General features: G+C 45.3%; 1 protein-coding gene across 5 annotated transcripts in view; it reads right to left on the reverse strand.

Annotated features, from left to right (window-relative positions):
• NDEL1 (nudE neurodevelopment protein 1 like 1) overlaps positions 1 to 23362 on the reverse strand; it is a 129594-nt gene that overhangs the window by 14975 nt on the left and 91257 nt on the right. Inside the window, exon 10 of one of the 5 annotated variants that reach the window (XM_029600346.1) lies at positions 2434 to 2473. The exons of the other annotated variants lie outside the window; for them this stretch is intronic. Coding sequence (XP_029456206.1) covers positions 2466 to 2473 — 8 coding nt within the window. The 3' untranslated portion in view covers positions 2434 to 2465. The remainder of the gene's footprint in view (positions 1 to 2433; positions 2474 to 23362) is intronic. 5 annotated transcript variants of the gene reach the window in all.

A 23362-nucleotide genomic window follows, 5' to 3' on the forward strand; every position in this document is an offset into this window, starting at 1 on the left:
TTTCTAATAATTCCCAACATTCTGTTTGCTTTTTTGACTGCCGCAGCACACTGAACAGACGATTTCATTGTGTTATCCACTATGACGCCTAGATCTCTTTCTTGGGTTGTAGCACCTAATATGGAACCTAACATTGTGTAACTATAGCATGGGTTATTTTTCCCAATATGCATCACCTTGCACTTATCCACATTAAATTTCATCTGCCATATCAATGCCCAATTTTCCAGTCTCACAAGGTCTTCCTGCAATTTATTACAATCTGCTTGTGATTTAACTACTCTGAACAATTTTGTATCATCATACTTTTTAACTGTAGGCTTTTGAAAACTGCCCACATACGTTTTTGTTAAAACTTGTAGACAAGAAGTTCACATCAACTTCAGCAGCTGATCCTCAGAGGCTGACAGCTGAGAAGCATTCTGGTCATTTGAAGATAACTGTTACTAGAGAAAGATATGGAACCTACATGTGTCTATCTAGTTCTAGAACAACTTCACTTTTTGGCATTTGGAAGATTTAGTTATCCTTGTATCAATTTCCTTATTAGATATTATGGTATGGCCGAATTAATTTATATATGCAATTAAATAATAATTTTCATTAATATAAAGACTCCTGATAAGGCAGTGAAAAAATTAAGGTTACAGCACCTAACTTGTCTGTCTATATAGTGAAAAAAAATCACTATGCAAAAATAAAATGTTAGGATTCTATTTCTGAACTGGCTCAGTTCTTGCACATTATTTTCCTATTATACCCAGATACCACAGAATAAGGCTCAAACTCAAGACAGACAATCCATTGGAAATAGCTTCATAGCATGCACTGTGAGGGCACAGCATGAACTGAAGAAGTCAAATCTACCATATGATAACTGATATGGTTGCAACATCTGCTGTGGGCTGTAAAGAATATGAACCAACAAGGAGGATGATCAGTCATTAAGTATAGTTAAGCAAGTCATGTACAAGATAGAGCAGAGAAGAACTTGAAAATACCAGTTAAAAGTAGATTACGGACATTGGGGTAAAAGACGAAAACAAGTCTAAATATGGTATGGGGTGTAGAAATGTAAGGGCCAATCAATTTTAATCATGTATGCAGAACATGTATGCTTTTACGATGATTTATAGTAAAAGCCAATCAGAAATAAGAACACGTGAAAAGTATCTGATCTTAACTAAGAAATCAATTAAAAAATTGCCAGGGTTTGTGAAAACAAAATAATCTGAATAATTGTGGGTTGATATATGTAAATGTTTCTGAAAGGTTTAAAAAGTATATGCAAGGGGAAATATCACAGAGAGCTATTGCGTAAATGGCTTGCATTATTAGAGATGCTTGTCATAAGAACATGCCATACTGGATCAGACCAAGGGTCCATCAAGCCCAGCATCCTGTTTCCAACAGTGGCCAATCCAGGCTATAAGTACCTGGCAAGTACCCAAAAACTAAGTCTATCCCATGTTACTGTTGCTAGTAATAGCAGTGGCTATTTTCTAAGTCAACTTAATTAATAGCAGATAATGGACTTCTCCAAGAACTTATCCAATCCTTTTTTAAACCCAGACTAACTGCACTAACCATATCCCTTGGCAAGAAATTCCAGAGTTTAATTGTGCATTGAGTGAAAAAACTCTCTCCGATTAGTTTTAAATGTGCCACATGCTAACTTCATAAAGTGCCCCCTAGTCCTTCTATTATCCGAAAGAGTAAATAGCCAATTCACATTTACCCGTTCTAGACCTCTCATGATTTTAAACACCAATTTTGCCACTTGTCATTGCTTACTCACTGGTTCACACTGCTAATTTTCTTCACCATCAGCATTATCACTAGGAGGCGCTATAACAGAATCATGACTTTCCAACTCACCTCTCTGTCAATTGAGTTGCAGGGTCTGAAGAGCTATTGGATAATTTAATAAGAATTAAACCAAAACTCACATACAACTCAATTTAGGAGGATACAAACAAAAAGAATCTTAGAAATGATAGTAATGAATGAATTTATTACAATGGAGAGAGTGTTCAGTGTTCTCTGTAGCAACTCACAATGCACATCAGCATGCATGCTGCAGAATAAAGTATTTTATTTTATACTTGATATTTTGATCACTGGATGTATCTCAGCATCGTAGCCCAAATAGAGCAAAAATTCAAATCCCATCACAACGGCCACCTAAAAATTGCGGGCGCAATGAAATTGCGCATGCTAAAATTTTCAGGCAATTCTGCACATTTCTTATTCTTCCACAACTGTCTTGAATTTTTAAAAGTTCTTCTGTAAATTTCTTGCTTTGAGAGCTTCATGGTATATGTATTTGAGCTGGTTCCAGGCTGTCTATCCTCTCTAAAGCTGAACAGACAATTGTGTAGATAGTTAGTCTATTAAATATGTGTAGGCTAGGCAGACTGATAAAACACTTACATTTACTAGTTTTCCTCCACCTTTCCTTCAAGCTATCTTACTGAGGGAGAAATAAAAGGCAGGTTTCAATATTTTTGTAGATTATAACTTTTTTCCACTCATCCCCCCGCCCCTCCCAAATGTCTTAAAGACCAGCTTCCATTTTTTAAATTACATTGTTAAAGGAAACGCATTTACACTGCTTGCCTTCTGAAATTTGCACAATTTTGCCACTGTCATTTTATTTCCTCACTATGGGGCCTATATACTAAGTATTTTCCCTACAGAAACAAAATGAGAAAACCCTTTTTAGTATATCAGGCTCTGTGTGACCCTAAGTACATCACTGATGTATATAATTTCTGTGCTTTCTGTAATCTCCTCCCCACCCCCCCCAAATCTCCATGGTGGTGCGGGCCGTGCATAGAAAACTGTTTTATATCATCCTACAGGAAAATGAATAAGATTTTGCTATGTTTGCAAATCTCTCTGGGATACAGTTTAGATAAAATAGCATACTTGTAACATTATAGATGGCAGGATAAATCAGTCACACAAGTGGAAGACATCACAAAAAGTACTGAGACAGAAGCAACTTTCTCAGCGCTCAGTGCACTGCATGCCTAGTAGTAATAAATAAGTAGTGTAAGCCTTGAGATTTAAAGAGCATGCATGCACATTCCTACGCAGCCGCCTAAGTCTCCTCAGTTCAGATAGCAAGCTCATATTCAGCTCTTAAGGAAAGGATGGTGTGATTGTGTGGCTGATTTATTCTGCTATCTAAGGACACATGTTACAGGTAAGCAACTTTACTTTCTCCATGGACAAGCAGGATAATATCAGCCACACAAGTGGGGACTCCCAAGCTGAGGATTGCATATGACTTGGCTGTTTATTGTGCCAGTATTAAATTAGTGCAACCCATCAATAGCTCGATGGAGGGAAGAACTAAAGAATTAATCAAATAAAGATTTAAGAACTGCTTGACCAAATGCACTGTCCTGGGAAGAAGTGTTCTTTAGGCAGTAGTGAATGGATAGATGGAAAGCCAAGTAGCAACCTTGTAGATATCCTCTATACTATAGAAAGACTGAAGATATGTTATTGCCCTCACTTGATGGGTTTTCTCTTTATATAAGTGCTGTAAATTTGATTAGAGAAATAAGATCCAAGTAATCTGAAATCCAAGTGTTCGCCTTAAAAACAACCTATCTTGGTTGGATTAAGAGTTAAACAGTTGAGATGACTGTGTGACAGTTCTTTCCAAGCAAAACAATAAAGCTCTTTTATAGTCCAAAGCGTGAAGTGCTTGCACTCCTTTATCAGCAAGTGGGCTTGGAAAAAACATAGGCAGCATGATGGATTAAGATGGAATCAAGAAACTATTTTAGGTAGAAATTTAGGATGGGTTTTCAAAACTTTTGAAAAATCTGGGGATAAGAAGGATAAGCAACTAAGTTATATAGCTCGCCCACTCTTTAAGCAGAAGTGACTGCTATCAGAAAAATAACTTTCCAGGTAAGAAATTTTAGTTACGTTATCACCAAGGGTTTGATTGTTGTTTTATCAAGTGACCAATGAAGAGGATCCTTGAATGGAGGCTTGAGATGCTTAAGCCTGTTGATGAATCTGGCAACTATAGAATGATGAGAAATAGAAAAACCTTCACAATCATAAGCAGCTGCTATGGCACAGAAATGGACTCATGTAATTAGTTTTTAAGCCAGAATTTGATAGATGAAATTCATAACCATTTATGGTTTTATCCTCTAAGAACTTATCCAAACCTTTTTTAAACCCATTTACACTAACTGCTGTAACCACATCCTCTGGCAATGAAGTCCAGAGCTTAACTATGTGCTGAGTGAAAAAGAATTTAACATGTTATAACCTGCTTTTGCTGAGATGTTATATATATATATATATATTCTATTTTTGTTTGATGTTATATTTATAATTTTATAACTGTTCATTGTATGAATTTGTTGTTACACTGTAAACCGGAATGAAGGCATTATGCTATATTTCGGTATAAAAAAAGAATATAAATAAAATAAAATTTTCTTCAATTTGTTTTAAATGAGCTACTTGCTAACTTCATGAAGTGCCCCCTGGTCCTTCTATTTGAGAGTAAATAACCGATTTATATTAACTTGTTCAAGTCCTTTCATGATTTTGTAGACTTCTGTCATATCCCCCTCAGTCATCTCTTCTCCAAACTGAATAACCCTAACTTCTTTAGCGTTTCCTCATAGGGCAGCCATTCCATGCCCCTTATCCTTTTGGTCGCCCTTCTCTGCATTTTCTCCAGTGCAGCTATATCCTTTTTGAGATGTGGTAACCAGAACTGCACACAGTATTCAAGGTGCAGTCTCACCATGGAGCGATACAGAAGCATTATGACATCCTGTTTTATTTTCATTTCCTTCTTAATAATCCCTAACATTATTTGCGTTTTTGATCGCCACAGCACACTAGGCTGACGATTTCAATGTATTATCCACTATGACACCTAGATCTCTTTCCTGGGAGGTAACTCCTAATATAGAAAATAACATTGTATAACTACAGCAAGGCTGGAAAATGGGGGGGCTCACAGCAACGCCTTTCTCCCTCCTCCTGAGAGTCCCCATCTCTATAGATGTGAATTGGAACCAGAATCGGTTCGGATTTCAGTTCCGATTCACATCTCTAGTACTGGCCCAAGGGATGCTCATGTCAGCAGATTAACTACACTGCCACAGAAGAACTGCACTGGGGGCACCTTGAGTGTCTGAGTCCTGGCAATGGCCCTATCTCTTCTCATCTCCCAAGCATTACAGCTGAGGAGTCTTCCCCTGGACTTGAACCTTCAAATTTGAGTGGGAGTTTGTCTGAGTCTTCTCAGGCGAATTCTCCTGCAATTATTTATCCAGTTATACATCCAGAAAGGGCACCCAGTGGGATTTCCCCTGTGGACACTGGAAGTCTTCAAACAAATGTTGAAGAACCACCCAATGTCACACTGGGTGATTTGTGGAGGATGTTAGTGAAATTGGACTCAGGTTAACACTCATCTCTCTTCTATGGTTAATATAAATAGACTAGCCGTTAAGCCCGTAACAACGGGCTTCATTTAAAAAAAAAAATTTTCGGTCTATTTCCTTCCCACTTCCTCCCCCCCACTCCCTCTCCCTCCTCCCCCTCCCCCTCTCTCCCCCCCCCCCCCCCCTTCTCTCCTCCCTCACCTCCCCCACTCTCTCCTCCCCCTCACCTCCCCCCTCCCCCCCCCTCACCCTCCCCACTCCCTCTCCTCCCCCCTCACTCCCACTCTCTCCTCCCCCCTCACTCCCCCTCTCTCCTCCCCCTCCCCCCTCCCCACTCTCTCCTCCCCCCTCACCTCCCCACTCTCTCCTCCCCCCTCACCTCCCTCCACCTCACTCTATTCTCCCTCCCCCCTCCCCTCAGCTCACTCTCTCCTCCCTCCCCCCTCCCCTCAGCTCACTCTCCCCTCCCAGCTCACTCTCCTCACTCTCTCCTCCTCCCTCCCCTTTCAGCTGATCCACAACCGGCAGACAGGGGGTGTCCCTCCCTCGCGCGCGTCATCGCCGCTACTGCTCGCTCCTCCCTGTCACCGCTACTACTCCTCCTTCCCTCCCTCGAGCGCCGCCGCTCCTGCTCCTCCCACTTGCCGCTCCTAAGGAGCCAGCGCCCTTTTTTTTTTTTCGGACACGCTGCGCTCTGGCCGACGTGCACGCATGCGCAGTAGAGCTGCTCTCTACTGCGCATTTGCAGCACATCGGTCCGGGCTCCCTTATGTAGTAGATTATCAATTGAGGAACAAAGTAAAAAGATATATGAGCTAGAATCCTCTGTTAATGCTTTGTTTTCTAAAGTGCTGGGATTGCAAAATGTTGAAAATATGCATATTAGCAATAGTTTAGCATTACATGCTGAAATTGAAAAAACTGAAAATTTAATGAGATCAAAAAATCTGCGATTTGTTAATTTTCCATTAACGAGATTACTATCACCGCATGAGATGTTTAAACAATTCCTAAAGAAATACTTTTATATGAAGAGGATAAGATTCCTTGTGACTCAAAAATTTTTTACTTTTCTAATAAGTCTAGTAAAAATGCTGATATACAAGGTGAGGTTAATGAGAATAGTCCAGGAATCTCTACTTTTTAGAAGAGTCATTGGATGTTATTAATAACAGGGCCACTTTGAACATTTGGAGAAGACATGAATAGTAAGTTGTCCCGTGCGAATAGATATGTTATTTCCTAAGTTATTTAATGCTGGATAAGACGTACTACAGAGTCCACTTTGAATCTGGTGATATTAATATTTTTTATACATCCAATTTTTGCAGACGCTGGACATTAAGCTCTTGAAAAAGAACTGTCATTCGAAACATGGTCCCATGTCGGGCTTGTTTGGATCACAAGGCTTCTAAGTCTAATTGATAAAAGCAGCGTTCATACATTCAAGCTAAGTTGAATATCTCATTCACTTTATATATGATTAAAAAAAATAAAAATATGTTCACCACATTTTACCAAATGATTATATATAAGGCTGAGTTATAAAGTACTACTACTCCACAATGAAGCCTATTATAAAGGTCAATATCACATGCTTCTAGAAATATTTTGTATAGTAGGCACTTTATGGTATTTTGTTGTCACTATTAATAAGAGGGCTACATTATTTGTTTCTTTTTCCTTGGAAAGAGATAAAGAAATGGTTTTTGAGAAATGTTTTAAAAAAAAAAAAAGATATGTTATTTTGTGGACAGAAAATTAATATTTTTCTGATGTCTCCAGACCTACTCAGGCTCGAGTCATTTTCCTGACCTTGAAGAGTAAAGTTGTGGGTATTGGTGCACTTTTTTTTTAATTTCCTTGTAGATGTTTTATAACTTTTCAAGGTAAGAAATTCATATTTTCTGACCCAACACATCTTAAGTCTTTTCTGACAGATAAATCTGATGTAAATGTGAGTCCATCTGTAGCAACTTAATTTAGGAGCTAAATTGGAAATTTACTTCCTCTCTCAAGTTACCTTTTTTCTTGATATTTTCCTAAATTTACACTGGCTACCAATACACTTCAGAATTCTACATAAGTCCATCACCATCATCCATAAAACCATCCACTCCCAAGCCCCTCTTGACCTCCAAATCCCCCTCAGACTTCACACTTCATCAAGACCTATCAGAGAAGCCTACAAAGGTTCCTTGCTTGTTCCCCCATCTAAATCCACTCACCATCTTGCTTTCAGAAATCGGGCCTTTTCCACAGCGGAACCATATCTATGGAAACCTTACCCCCTGATCTCAGACTAGAACCTTGTTTACTAACTTTTAGAAAAAGGCTTAAACAAGCCTTTCCAGATTCTAACTGACTCTCCACAACAACTATTAAGAGACCTTTCAGCGCTATGTAAATATTTTACTGTAAAGTTACTGTTACTCCTACTCTTGTTTCATTCCTTCTCCAGTTCCAACTACCCTGTTTTATAACAACTTTTTGTTCCTTTCCACTTGTTATTTGCTTAAGGTTATTACACCTCCTGTTACCTGTAAACCGGCATATGATTGTATCATGAATGCCGGTATAGAAAAGCTTTAAATAAATAAAAATAAATAAAAATAAATTGTCCCCCATTTTTATTGGGTCCTTGTGATGCAGTAAATATATTGGTTGGTTGATTCCCTTAAATGTGAGTATTATACATAAGTTTTCTTTTCAATTTCTTTATGCTTGTTAATAAAAACCTTAAAGAAAAAATTTTAAAAAATTAAAAAAAAAAAAGCAGCTGGTAGAAACACTCAGTGCATATCAAGCTGTGGACTCTGTTACCAGAGGACATGATCAAGGAGACTAGCATAGTGGGGTTTGAGAGAGATTTGGAAAAGTTCCTGGAGGAAAATTCTATAACATTAGCCAGGTAGACTAAAGAAAGCTATTGCTATACCTGGGAGTGAGCAACAGAAATTAGATCTATTATATGGGCTCTACCATGTACTTATGTCTTGGATTGGCTACTATCTGAGTCAGGATGCTGGGTTCAATGGACCTTTGTCTGACCCAGCATGGCAATTCTTATGATGTCTTACATGTGGACTGCTTTAAAGTCATGATACAGGAACTGTCCCAAAGCCTGGAGGTTTTTTGTTTTCATTGTACTAGGGTATGTTGGGTTGGAACTCTAGGGTGGGACTGGGGAGGCAGAGATTTTAGAATTTTAAGTGGCGTGGATGTGGGGACTGGGCTATGGCCTAGGGGATAATTCTGCTTTAGAATCACTGCACTACATTTTGTTGTCCGATTGATGGCAAGCATATAATAAAGTTTTTTTTTAATTGATATTTTCTCTTTATTATTATATTGCCATATACTATGTTACTATGTATGCCAAATTAAATAAGCATAACACAAGACATTAACAAAAAGAAAAATTAACAAAAGCAGCACATCCTATTTAAATACACATAAACCTCACGCAAGAGATCCAGAACAAGGAAGAGGGGGAAAATCATTAACACACCATTTAAATAAATACAAACGGATATCCTAAGGAATCATTGCGTACAGTCTGGACACACATTCGATCAACTTCAATGGATCATCTTAGAACAAGTATCCCCTAATCCTCGTGGAGGTGATTTAAATCAATTTCTAAACTTTCGTGAACAATGGTGGATCTACTCTTTAGCCACACAATCTCCTCTAGGTCTCAATGACTCTGTTGAGTGGTCCTCGCTCATTTAAGCGTTTCAAGTGATTAAAAGTTAATGACTCTTACGTCATCATTAATTGATCCCACCCACTCCGGTAGGTACAAAACCAGCTTTGGTAAGAAGGCGGATCCTGCTGCCCGAAAATAGATGCAGCCTAGTAGCAGAACCTGTTGGCAGTGCCGGGAATCGTATGTATTGTGCAGCAAAATGTTTTGATCATGTTGTTACTTACACAGGTCCCTTTAAGTTTTCTTTATTCTATTATAGAATTGGCATAGCACAGCCCCTGAAGAAGGTTCACAAACACGAGCCGTGTCGGGCCAACGCCAGCGTGATATCCCAGCTGCAAACTTCGCTACGATAAGTGCAAAATATTTACTGCCTGTAAACTGTAAACTGACATAAGCTGTCGTTACAATATTACCTTTTAGAGAGACCAATGATTATAATATAGAGACGGTGTTACAGTCATCAAATGACCGCATATCTCTTATAGTGGCTCAGCGGGGCTATTGCATTTAAAGCCCGCCACTGTATATGAGGTCTCACTAATTGAATTTAAGACTACATGGCAACGGCATTATCTTTTCTGATATGATGGTATTTTGAAACTATCAAATGGAGCCTGGCACGGAAAACATGTGTGCCCAACATGCCACTATCCGTGCAGCCACGTGGGATCTCTCTTCAGTCTCGTATCTTAGCAAAAAAATAAAACAAACCGATGGAGAACCCAACTCCACGGTGTGGTGGGCAGGTTTTCTGAGGACTAACATCTTGCTGTCATAGGAGAATACCTGTTAAAGGTAAGCAACTCTGCTTTCTCCTAGGACAAAAGCAGGTGGTAGTCCCCACAGATGGGTAAATGCCAAGCTATCGGCTGCCCCTGGCAATAACAAAACCCACAGCATTTAACCATGTGCCATCGGGCACAACAACAGTAGTGCTGAGGGCGAGTACGGGAGGCAGTACGAAACAGACACTGGGCCCTAGGTAGGGAGAGTTGGGTTCTTATGCTTGGAACAGATTACGGAGGACAGACTGGCCAAAGGTACTGTTATGTCGACCATCCTTGTCAAAACAGTAATGAGCGGCGAACATGTGTAGGGAGCTCCACGGCGCAGCCTTGCAGATCTCTGCGATGGAGACCGCACGAAAGTGCACCACCAATGCCGCCATGGATCTGAGTGCATCTTGACACGACCTCCAAGCGGAAGGCTCATCTGCTCGTAGCAGAAGGATATACAGACCGCCAACCAGTTGGACAGGATCTTTTTGCCCACCACAACGCCAAGTCTGTTTTTATCAAAGGAGACAGAGTTGTGTGGACTGCCTGTAGGCTCCGTGCACTCAAGATAAAAGGCAAGAGCACGCTTGCAGTCCCAGGCTGTGCAGAGCCCGTTCACGCTGGTGGGAATGGGGCCTCGGAAAGAAGGTGGGCCAAACTATGGACTGATTGAGATGGAAATCAGTCACCACCTTAGGCAGGAACTTAGGACGAGTGCGTAGAAACACCCTGTCATGAAAGAACTTCGTATAGGGTGGATACGTCACTAACGCCTGAAGCTTACTGCCCCTGCGAGTGGAGGTGACCACAACCAGGAAAATTACTTTCCAGGTGAGATGCTTAAGTTCGTGGGAGAACATAGGCTCGAGAGGAGATTGCATGAGCCGCGCTAGCACCACGTTGAGGTCCCAGGACACAATAGGACGATGCAGAGGGTGGTTTAGTTGCAACAGGCCCCTCATGAAGCATGAAGCAGCCCACCAAGGTCTGCAGAGAAATGGGTGTGCCACTTATCCCCTTAGTGATAAGTGCTGATAGCACTCATATGAATTCTGAGGTGGTCTGTAGCCCAGACTCAGAGAGTCTACAAATAGTCCAATAGTCGCAGAGTGAGGCACAAGAAAGGGTCTAGGCCCTTCGCCTCACACCAGACTGAGAACCTCCTCCACTTCAATCGGTAAGACTTCCTGGCGGAAGGCTTTCGGGAAGCCACCAGTTGTCAGAGAGGTTGAGGGACTGCAAGACTACCCTTTCAACATCCAGGCAGTGAGGGCCAGCGACCAAAGGTTTGGGTGGCGCAATCTGCCCTGATCCTACGTGATCAGGTCAGGGGAGGTGCCCAGACATATGGGCTCCCGGATAGACAGGTCATGCAGGATCAGGAACCAGACTTGCCACAGCCAGCATGGGGCAACCAGAATCATGGTGCCCCTGTCCTGCTGGAGCTTCACGAGAGTCTTCCCCACCAGCGGGAGTGGAGGAAATGCATACAGTAAGCCCTTGCTCCAAGACCAGGCAAAGGCATCCGAGGCTGGTTCCCCATCCTCCCTGTACAGGAAGCAAATGTGGATTACTTTGTAATTTAAGGGAGAGGCAAGGAGATCCACGTCCAGAATGCCCCACAGGTGGAAGACTGTTCGCAACTGTCGGGTTGAGCGACCACTCATGGGGGTGGAATGTCAGACTCAGGCGGGCCACCACCACATTCTCCATCCCTACAAGGTAAACTGCTCGCAAGAGCATGTCTTTGGACAGGGCCCAGGCCCAAATCTGTACCGCCTCCCTGCTTGTTTATGTACCACATTGCAACTTGGTTGTCAGTCTATATCAAAACCACTTTGTGAGCCAGGCGATCCTGGAATGCAGAGAGCACATACCTGATTGCTTGCAGATCAGGAAATTTGACAACTCTTCTCCTGTTCCAACCACATGCCTTGTGTGTGGATAGCTTGTGGGAGGCCCCTCTTGGTCAGTCCCTCCCACCAGGCGAGGGAGTCTCGAAGGGGCGAGGTGACTTGTACTAGTGCCAAGAGCTCCTGGATGGCTTGGAACCACTGACAGCTGAGTGTCCACTGCGCCATCCGCATGGTTAGCTGGCCTAGTGGAGTGAAATGAACAGATTTTGCCATGTGGCCCAGCAAGCGGAGTACCACCCGGGCAGTGACCGTCAGACGCCAGATGGCGTGTGCCAGTAATGCCAGGGTCTGAGTGCCTGGGGAGGAGTGCTCTGGGTAGCATTGTGTCCAAGAGAGCCCCAAATGCTAGCTGCTTGGATGGGCACAGATGAGATTTGGGGAAATTGATTACGAACCCCAGTGACTGTAGCACCTTGGCAGTCAAGCGGAGGGAGAATAGAGCGCCCTCCTGCATGATGCTCCTGATGAACCATTCGTCCAGGTAGGGGAACACATGCACCCCAACTGCAATGTAGGTGTGCCCCTACCACTGTCAGACATTTTGTAAAGATCCGTGGGGCTGAGGCCAGGCCAAATGGCAGCACCCGGTACTGGAAATGTCTGTTGCCTACTACGAAGCGGAGATACTTCCTGTGAGGTGGGAATATCGCTATGTGGGCATAAAAAAGTCCTTCAAATCAAAAGAGCAGAGCCAATCTCCTTTGTGAAGGACAGGAATCAGGGTGCCCAAGGAGACCATTTTGAAGCGTTCTTGCTGCAAGAACCTGTTTAAGGCTCTGAGGTCAAGAATGGGCCAGAGGCTACCAGTTTTCTTTGGTATCAGAAAATATCTTGAGTAGAACCCCTGGCTCTGCTGAGAGCGGGGCACGGGTTCTACAGCTCCGGCTTTTAACAAGGCCGAGAGCTCCAACTCGAGAGTTTCCCTATGCCCTGACAGATCCACACATTGGCAGTGGTGGAGAATCCGATAGGACTGTCCTAAAGTTCAGACAGTAATTATGTACGATTACCAGAACCCAGCGGTTGGTGGTAATAGGTCAGCAGTCTGCGAACAGACATAGCCAGCCCCCAACTGGTGGGCAAGGGTCCTTGGGCACCGCAAGCTGGCATCCACTCTCGCCGCCCATCAAAACCCTGCAGCTGGGCTGGGCTGTGGCGTGGGTTGGAGCCTGAGGGCACACTGTTGGCGAGGCCAACCCCTGGTCGTAGCGTGTGATGCCCTGGTGCGGTAAGCAGGAGGATAGTATCTCCCCTCTGGTGGTAGAAGGACTTGCGAGGTCCGTGATGCAGGGACTTGCACACTGAGGACAGCTGCAGCAAGGTCTCGTGATTGTCCTTAAGTTGAGCAACCGCATCTCTGACCTTGTCCCCGAAGAGATTTTCTCTGGTACAGGGTAGGTCTGCCAGCTCCTGCTGGACCTCTGACCGAAGGTCGGAAGCCCGAAGTCAAGCCATGCGTCGGACGCAAAGGCCTGCAGTTGATACCCTGGCTGCCGTCTTGAAGACATAAGTTTACCGTACTTCAAACTTCCCAGCCTCCAGGCAGTTTTGCACCATTGCCTCCAGCACATCTTGCTACTGCTGAGGCAGGTGCTCTACCAACTCTTGAATTTGTTTCCACAAGTTCCTGTTGTATTGAGCCAAGTACAACTGGTAGGAGGCAATACAGGCAATAAGCATTGTCCCTTGAAAGACCTTCCTTCCAAGGGCATCCAGGGCCCTATGCTCTCAGCCTGGAGAAGCTGACGAATGGGTACGAGATCTTTTGACCTTTTTTAATGCAGACTCACACCACAGACTGGTGGGGGAGCTGAAGCTTCTGAAAGCCAAGGGCCTGATGGACCAGATAAAGGGCATCTGCCTTTCGGTTGAACAGGGGGAGAGCGCACCCAGGTGCTCCCACATCCTGTACAGAAGTTCTAAGAGAATTTCATGGATTGGGATGGCTACCACCTCCTTCGGGACATCCACAAACTGGAGCACCTCCAGCATTTTGTGGCGGGCGTCCTCTGTGAGGAGCTGGAAGGGAAGCGCTTCCACCATAGCCCAAACAAAGCCTGCAAAGGAGAAGTCTTCTGGGGGAGAGCGATGCTGCTCGTCCGGCGGAGAAGGCTCGGAAGGAAAGTCGTTAGAGTCATCAGAAGAAGACTCCAATGAATCATTGCCCCAGGGATCATAAGGCACGTCTTTCTCGCTAATGTCCACCGGGGGATGTTGAGGAAGGCCGGTGCCCATGCCCTTCTGCAACAGCATCGAGGGAATCTTATCGCTCTGGAGGGAGACCTCTGTGGCCTACGGGGAACTGAAGGAGCCTCGGGCACTGGTTGCTTCGGTAACATGCCCAAAACGATGTCGAGACACTTCAGCAGGGGTGCTAACAGCACACGTATGGGTTCTGGCGCCAGTATGGGAGCCTGTGTCAGGGGTGGTTCAAAGCTCCAGAGGGCTTGGAGAAGCATCTGCTGCACCCTGTGGTCCAACTCCTGAAAATCTGGTGAAGAGAATGTGGACAATGGAGGAGAAGGATGAGGCGTCAATAGAGCCTCCATAGTGGCCCATGGAGGCTTGGTGCCCGACGCCGCACTCTGTGGGGAATGCCTAGGACTCCCGGGTCTGGAAGAGGATGGTGCCTCGTCACCACAGGGTCACTTCGGAGGAGGCTCAGCATGGGCCAGTGCTCCTCTGGAATCGGCACCAGTGCCGTGCGAGGACAACTGCCAGTGATGATGTTTCCCTCTGTGCTCAGCCTGGTCCCTCTCCAGCGCAGATGACGAAAATCCGTATGCCTTGGATTGATCCAACAATGGAGAGGGCCAGTCCCCCGAGCCCAGTTCTTCACGAGGAGGAACCGGACGGGACGTGAAAGACTACAGCTTGTCAGATGGGTCTCCGCAGCCCTTTAGTGTTGAGGCTCTCGATGGCAAGGTCGATGGAACTGAATTTTTGGTGCCAAAAAGCTGTTCCATCTTGTCCAGCTGGGAACAGTGGCCCCTTAGGGGTCATCTGAGCACATTCGGGACACCCGCAGACATTGTGGGAAAGTCCCAAGCACAGGATACAGACTTTCTGCGAATCTGAGAGACATGGTCTGCGGGCTCTGGGGGCATTTACAAAAAAACGGACAATGCCATGAAAACAAGCTGGCAAGCTGTCAATGGCCGGCGGCCTTCGGGAGGTGACACGTTCGAGAACTGACTATGAAGTTCAAGAGAAACACCTACCGAGATGCTGGGGGAACCGACTGCGAAGAGGGACCCCACATGGAGGAAAAACTGAGGGAAAATCCTCCATGAAAAAGAAGTTTTTGAAAAACTGTGTAGAGAACTCAGAGAACTGCAAGGTGACTGCTTCGCAGAAAATAATGAAACTGAAGAGAGACCCCGCGTGGCCATGCTGATAATGGCATGCTGGGCATGCTCTGCGTGCCAGGCTCCATTTGATGATGATTTCACCCATCTGTGAGGACTACCATCCTGCTTGTCCTAGGGGGGGAAAAAAAACAAAACACACAACCTCATGAGCAGCAATGAGAGCAAAAACATGTTTGTTTGCAGTAGCAGAAAGAACTGAGGAAACTTGCATAACAAGTAGCTCTGTGGGAAATTACACACATGGCCAGAAAATCCTAGATTTTTCTGAGCTCCAATGGTGCGTCTTCTGTCTCAGCACAGTTGGATGATGTCACCCACTTGTGTGGTTATTACTCTGCTTGTCCAGGGAGAAAGCAGAGTTGCTTACCTGTAACAGGTGTTCCTCACAGGATAGCAGGATGTTAGTCCTCACATATGGGTGACATCACAGGATGGAGCCCAATCACGGAACACTTTTGTCAAAGTTTCTAGAACTTTGACTGGCACATACTGGGCATGCCCAGCATAGCACTAACCCTGCATCCAGCAGGGATCCCCCTTCAGTCTCATCTTATAGTAAAAAGTATGTGCAAAAAATAAAATAAAACGTAAGCAAACCCAATTCCATGGGGTGGCAGGCGGGTTTCATGAGGACTAACATCCTGCTGTCCTGTGAGAACAGCTGTTACAGGTAAGCAACTCTGCTTTCTCACAGGACAAGCAGGATGGTAGTCCTCACATATGTGTGAGTAGCGAGCTGAGGATGCCCGAGCAATACACCAAATGCACCCAAGACATGCAACAGGCACAACAACAGGGGTGGAATTTGGTAAGGAGGGCATCCTGAAACCTTGGACGGGTTGGTGGAAGGATGTTGGGTAGTTACACTGAAAACAAGTTGAGTGGAACAGATTGGCCGAAGATGAAATCTTGTCTGCCAGCTTTATCTAAGCAATAATGGGCTGCGAAGGTATGGAGACAACTCCAGGTAGCAGCCTTACAAATCTCAGAAATTGGCACCGAACGGAGGTGCGCTACTGATGTCACCATGTCCCAGTGTGTGCTTTCACATGGTCTTGCAGTGGAATGCCTGCTTGCTGGTAGCAAAAAGATATACAGTCTGCTAACCAGGAGGAGAGGGTCTGGCTTTCCCACAGGATTTCCCAATTTGATGGTGTTGAAAGAAAAACAATTGAGTGGATTTCCTGTGGGCCGACGTGCGGTCTAGATAGAAGGCTAGGGCACGTTTGCAGTCCAAGGAATGCAGTGCCTGTTCTCCGGGGTTTGAATGGGGCCTGAGAAAAAAAGATAGGTAGGATGAGGGATTGATTAATATGAAATTCCGATACTACCTTTGGTAAAAACTTAGGGTGAGTGCGGAGCACTACCCTGTCATGCAGACTTTTAGTGTAAGGCGGGTAGGTAACTAAAGCCTGCAACTCACTAACTCTGCGAGCGGAGGTAATAGCGAGAAGAAAAACTACTTTCCAGGTGAGATAACTGAGATCACAAGAGTAGAGAGGCTCAAATGGAGGTTTCATGAGCCGCCCTAAAACTACGTTAAGGTCCCAAGCAGGGGCCGGAGGGCACAGTGGAGGTTTCAAGTGGAGCAAGTCTCTCATGAAGCGTGTTACTAAGGGTTGTGTTGAAATAGCGACATCCCCCACACCCTTATGAAATGTGGATACCACACTGACATGCACCCTGATGGAGGAAGTTTTCAGGCCTGACTCCGACAGGTGCCAGAGATAGTCCAGTAACTTCGCCGTGGAACAGGTGAAGGGGGTCTATGGACATGGAAGTGCACCCGACCGTAAACCTCTTCCATTCAGAATAAGACTCTCGTGGAAGGCTTTTGTGAAGCTACCAGGACTCGGGACACAGACTCTGAAAGGTTAAAAGGTTGGAGTATCAACCTTTCAACATCCAGGCTGTCAGGGATAGGGCCTGGAAGTTGCGGTGGCGAAGGCACTAGTCGTTCTGAGTTATCAGAAACGGATCCTTCCCCAGAGGAATGTGCCAGCGCACTGAGAGGTCCTGGAGGACTGGGAACCACACCTGGCGTGGCCAGTGAGGGGCTATTAGAATCATTATGTCCTTGTCCCTCCGTAACTTCACGAGAGTCTTCGATATGAGTGGTAGTGGAGGGGATGTGTAGAGAAGACCACTGGCCCACGAGAGGGCGAAAGCATCCCTCAGTTGTGAGTGGTGACTGCGAGTTAGAGAGCAGAAGTTTTCTACTTTGCGGTTGTGGACTGACACAAAGAGGTCTATGTGAGGGTAACCCCAACGCTGGAATATTGTGTCCGCTACGTGGGGTTGAGAGACCACTCGTGCGGATGAAACGTGTGACTCAACTTGCCACCAACACATTGTCCATGCCCAGCAAGTAGGTGGCTGCGAGGCACCTTGAGTGAGAAAGGGCCCACGTCCATATTTGTGCAGCTTCCTGACACAGGAGGTAGGAGCCTGTACCCCCTTGCTTGTTGATGTACCACATCGCCACCTGATTGCCAGTTTGAATCATGATGGCTTTGTTCGAAAGGCAATCCTGAAAAACCTTGAGGGCATAGCTGATTGTCCGAAGCTCCAGGAAATTTATCTGATGTTTGGCTTCCTCTGGAGACCAGATTCCCTGGGACTGTAGATCGCTGACATGAGCACCCCACCCTAGGTTGGAGGCGTCTGTCGTCAAGGTACTTTGAGGTTGTGGAGCCTGAAATGGAAGGCCTTGAAGTAGATTGGAGTGCTGTATCCACCAGGTGAGCGACAGGCGGAGTTGTGTGGTAATGTGAACAATGCTGGACATTGGCTGACAAGCCTGAACCCACCAGGATTTTAAGGTCCACTGCATTACTCTCTTGGCTAGGCAGGCCATCGGAGTGACATGCACTGCGGACGCCATGTGACCCAGCAGTATGAGAAAGCGACAAGCATTTGATACTCGAGTCTGTAAATGATGCGTCAGGGATGCCAGGGTGAAAGCCAGATCCTGAGGGAGGAAGGCTTTCGCCTGTATAGTGTTTAGTTCGGCCCCTATAAAGGATAGGGTCTGGGATGGAACTATCTTGAATTTGGGATAGTTGATTAGAAACCCTAGGGAGATTAGGGTATGGAGAGTGAGATGCAAGGACGCCAATGTGGCTTGTTGAGTCTGAGCCCTTAACCAATCGTCGAGATAAGGGTAGACATGGACACCCTGACTCCTGAGGAAGGCTGCGACCACCCCGAGGCACTTGGTAAAGACTTGTGGAGCGGACGCTAGGCCGAATGGTAGTACACAGTACTGGAAGTGGCAAGAGCCGACCAGGAATCACAGGAATTTGCGATGAGATGGAATAATTGAGATGTGTGTGTATGCGTCGGAGATCCAGAGAGCACAGCCAATCCCCTCTTTTTAAAAGAGGAAGTAGAGAGCCCAAGGTCACCATCCTGAACTTCTCCCTTTGTAGATACTTTAGGTCGCAAAGGTCCAGGATTGGACGAACACTACCTGACTTTTTTGGGATGAGGAAATACCGGGAATAGAGCCCCTGCCCCTGTTGGGAGAGGAGTACTGGTTCTATTGCCCGGGACTGGAGGAGGGTTGAGACCTCCTGTTCTAGAAAGGGAGAGTGGTCGGACAATCTCCATGTCAGCTGAGGTGGGGAGTCTGCCGGTACAGTTAGGAAGTTGAGGTGGTAACCCTGAGTGACTACCGCAAGCACCCACTGACCGGTGGTGACTGTGTGCCAAATGGTGGTGGCACAATCGACTGCCGACCGGTACAGATGGAAGAGGAGGTTGGCATATGCTCTCCAGGGAGGAGTCAAAACCCTGATGCTGGTCCCGGCTGAGGAGCTGGCTAGGTCTTCTGACCTTCTGAGGTCAGGCTTGTCTGGACTGACCTTTTTGATAAGGCTTGGAAGGGCAACCTCGGGAAGCTGGAGGATAATACCTTCTTGGTTTGTAGGCCGGCCTCTTAGAATCTCGCCTGAATGTCCTCTTGGAGGTGGATGAGAAATCAGCAGGCAATGAAGAAAGTTGACGCAGCATTTCATGGTGGTCCTTTAGCTGCGCCACAGTCTCCTGGATTTTGTTTCCGAAGAGATTGTCACCAGCACAGGGCAGGTTAGCCAACTTGTTCTGTACCTCAGGTCTTAGGTCGGAGGATTTCAACCAGGCCCACCTTCTTGCACTAATCCCCGCTGTGGACACCCTAGAGGCAGTGTCAAATATGTCATACGCAGCGTGGACCTCATGCTTGCCCACATCCAGGCCTTTTTGAGCCAGAGCATTAAGATCATCCTGGAACTGGTCAGGTAGAGATTCAGAGAAATCCTGGATCTTCTTAAAAAGGTTTCCGTTATACTGGGTCATGTATAACTGGTAAGAAGCAATGCGAGATATAAGCATTGAGCCATGAAAGACTCGTCTGCCAAAAGCATCTAGGGATTTTTGCTCCTTCCTTGGAGGTATGGAGGAATGAGGTTTGGAATGACGTGCCTTTTTCTGGGCTGATTCCACAACCACAGACTGATGATCCAGTTGTGATCTTTGAAACCCAGGAGCTGACTGTACAAGATAGGTGGCATCTGTCTTACGGTTGACAGGCGAAACCAAACCAGGGTGCTCCCAGTTCCTCTTTAGAAGATCAATTAGGATTTCATGAATAGGGATAGACATGATTTCCTTAGGGGCATCAAGGAACTGGTGTACTTCCAGCATCTTGTGCCTTGAATCTTCTTCTGTCTGAAGCTGAAATGGAATTGTTTCAGACATTTCTTTAATGAAGTTAAGAAAGGACAGATCCTCTGGAGGAGAACACCTTCTCTCTTCAGGGGGAGAGGGATCTGAAGGCAGATCATCTGTATCCTGGGAAGAATCATCAGTCTAAGGATCATAAGGTTGATCACTAGCTCCCTGAGGATCTTCAGAGGGAAGAAATGGCATTATTCACGAAGGGTCAGGCCTGGGCATCGACGGCATCGGAAGAGGCACAGACAGCATCGATGGAGGCACCGATGGAACCGGCGACATCGATGGATGAGACTGTGGCAGAATTCCAGACGGCAGTATGGGTATCTGTGTTTTTGCCGTCCGATGACAGAGGTATCGGCGAAGGAAGAGGGGTTCCAGTGGTGGAAGGGCACCGATCAACGCATCCAGTCTACCCAGTAGCAGTGCGAGCGCCATGGGAATCGGATCGGTGACCGGCGTTGATGGAGGATGGAATACCTGCAGTGCTTTTCCGATGGTCTCTTGGATCATCCGATCCAATTCCTCATGGAAGCATGGGGAATGTAAGCCCGGCTCTGGAGTAGGAGGCAATAGAGGCATAGCCGGAGGGTCCACCTGTAAAAGTGGAGTTGCAGCTCCCTGCACGAATGAAAGTGGGGAACGCCTTGGTGACCTGGTCACAGAGGAGGATGGGGGCTTCTCTGGACGGGATTTTCTTTGTCGGTGGCTCTGTCGACGCCGATGCTGAGGGCTTGCCTGGATCAGCGAACTGAGCCTTCCGATGCCAGTGTCTATGCTTTTCACAATGTTCTCCTCTGTCCTTTTCATGAGGCGATGAGGAAGAAGTCGACACCTTCGGAGTAGTCAATGCTGGTCGGACAGCACCAGTGTCCCACTGCTGGTGAGAGGTCGATGGCACCGGCTCAGACGATTGAGTCGGGGGTATTGAATGAAAAAGAAACTCCATCGTTTCTAAGCGGGCTTTACGGCCCTTCGGCATCATTTGTGCACATTTGGTGCAAGTTAGGGTATCATGGCTGGACCCCAAGCACAATACACAAACTCTATGCGGGTCTGTGATGGACATTGTCCGAGGACAATCGGGGCACCGATGAAAACCCGACGCCATGGCTTCGACAAACATTTAGCCTCTGTGCGGTCAATGGCCGGTAGGCCCCGAAGGGAAAACTCGACGGGGATCAACCGCAAACAAGGGTAAAGCCTGATCTTTTGACCGCAGAGTACAGATATTGATAGGGGGACCCCTATAGGTAGAATTTTTTGAAAAGTTTTAAAGAATTCCATGAGGAAAATTCCTGTCAGGAGTCTCTAGAGCTCCTTAACCTGTGTGACTACTGTTGCGCGGAAAATAAAAAAGAGACTGAAGGGGGGCCCCTGCTGGATGCAGGGTTAGTGCTATGCTGGGCATGCCCAGTAGGTGCCAGTCAAAGTTCTAGAAACTTTGACAAAAGTATTCCATGATTGGGCTCCATCCTGTGATGTCACCCATATGTGAAGACTACCATCCTGCTTGTCCTGTGAGAAACATTTTTATTTTTATGGTAATACTATGTTATTAATAATATTATTTGTTACCGAATATGAATGGCACCACCTATGTAAATTATGAACCACATTTTTCTTTGATACAGGTGCCCGATTGTAAACAGTTATGATGGTAAATAACTTAATGACGGTATATAAAAACTCTTAAATAAATAAAAATAAAAGAGTATAACATTTTTATGCCACTATAAAGCCCAAAGTAAGGACTCAGGACTGAAAAATTATCTAATTTTCAACTTGTGTATATACCATTGTAAGGAAGATGCTGCGATTCAGTTAGGTTTCAGTAAGTATGGAGATTCAAGTTTTATTCTCATGTAAATCAGGCCCTAAGAAGCAGCAATATAGTACTTCAGCAAAGTCACAGTGGGGAAAAATAAAGCAGCACAGTAACCCCACCTATAGTAATTACCATATATACTCGCGTATAAGTCAAGAAATTTAAGCCAAAAAAAAATCGGCATAAATTAGCTGGCCAGGCTTACACGCGTACAACCCAAAACTTACCAAAAGTCCTCCCCATCCCATGTCCAGAAACAAAGTCAGCCCCAATCCAAAGCCCATCACCCTCCCCCTTGACTGCCCTTCCTGTTCAATCCCTCCCTCCTGAACCCCCCCAGACCCACCAAAGTCCCTGGTGGTCCAGCGGAGGGCCCGGGAGCGATCTGCCACTCCAGGGCCGTCGGCTGCCAGTAACCAAAATGGCACCGGCAGCCCTTTGCCCTTACCATGTGACAGGGGCTACCGGTGCCATTGGCTGGCCCCTGTCACATGGTAGGGGCCGTCCATTGCTCCTATCATGACAGGGGCCAGCCAATGGCACCGGTAGCCCCTGTCACATGGTAAGGGCAAAGGACTGCAGGCGCCATTTTGGTTACTGGCAGATCGCTCACAGGCCCCCCTGCCTGACCACAAGGGACTTTAGTGGGTCTGGGGGGTGTTCGGGAGGGATTGAACAGGGAGGGCAGTCATAAGGGAGGGTGGTGGGCTTTGATGGGTTGGGGCTGGTTTTGTTTTTGTTTTTTTTGACATGGAGGAGGTTTTATCTGCAACTTATCCACAGGCAAAAGGTAAATCTTTATTTTGATATTGACTTATACTAGAGTATATATATGGTCAATTTAAGATTTCAACAGAGCAGGGCTGTTTCAAATGAGTAGTGTATCTAGATCTCTATCTAAATATCTATATCTAGATTCATTTATTTATTTTTTTAGCATTTTTAAATTTTATTTTAACATGGGTGATAAGAAAAGGATGTTTTACTTGGAGATCTTGATTTAATGCAGTACATTTTGCTTCACATGCAGAATCTAGTGATATTTTCAATGCTCTGATTTTCAGGAATGTCTGTATAATGTAAAGAAGTTGAATGGTTCTTGTAAACCTTACTAGTTTACAACATACAGAGGTGTTACATAGAATTTTAACCAAATAGGTGTGTGTGTGTATACATACACACAGTGCAGATCACGTTACAGATGCATTTAAGCAGTTTCGCATTAATAAAAATTCAAGCATAACATAAAAATAGCTTATTTTAATTTATACACATACTAAACATCTCATTCTAATTTTAAAAAGTTATATAGTTATATACCATTGCTTTAAACAATTTATTTTTAAATTAAATTAAGCAATTCTTATGTTGTACTTAATTTTTATTAATGTGGAACTGCTTTTACTGTGCCACTAATTTCACCTGTCCTGCCTTTCCTTCCTGGCTGCACATGACCTGTGGTGTGCTGACAAGGGCCTGAGTTCATGAATAGCAAAATATCCATTACTGTTTTGAGCAGGTAAGGTCTTGCAAAGAGCACAGTCCCATGCAGTTAGTCCAGCTAAAGAAATGCCTTGTGTGTTAATGATACTACCCACAAAA

Source organism: Rhinatrema bivittatum, chromosome 4 (genome assembly GCF_901001135.1).
Source record: "Rhinatrema bivittatum chromosome 4, aRhiBiv1.1, whole genome shotgun sequence".
Classification (NCBI taxonomy): Eukaryota; Metazoa; Chordata; class Amphibia; order Gymnophiona; family Rhinatrematidae; genus Rhinatrema; species Rhinatrema bivittatum.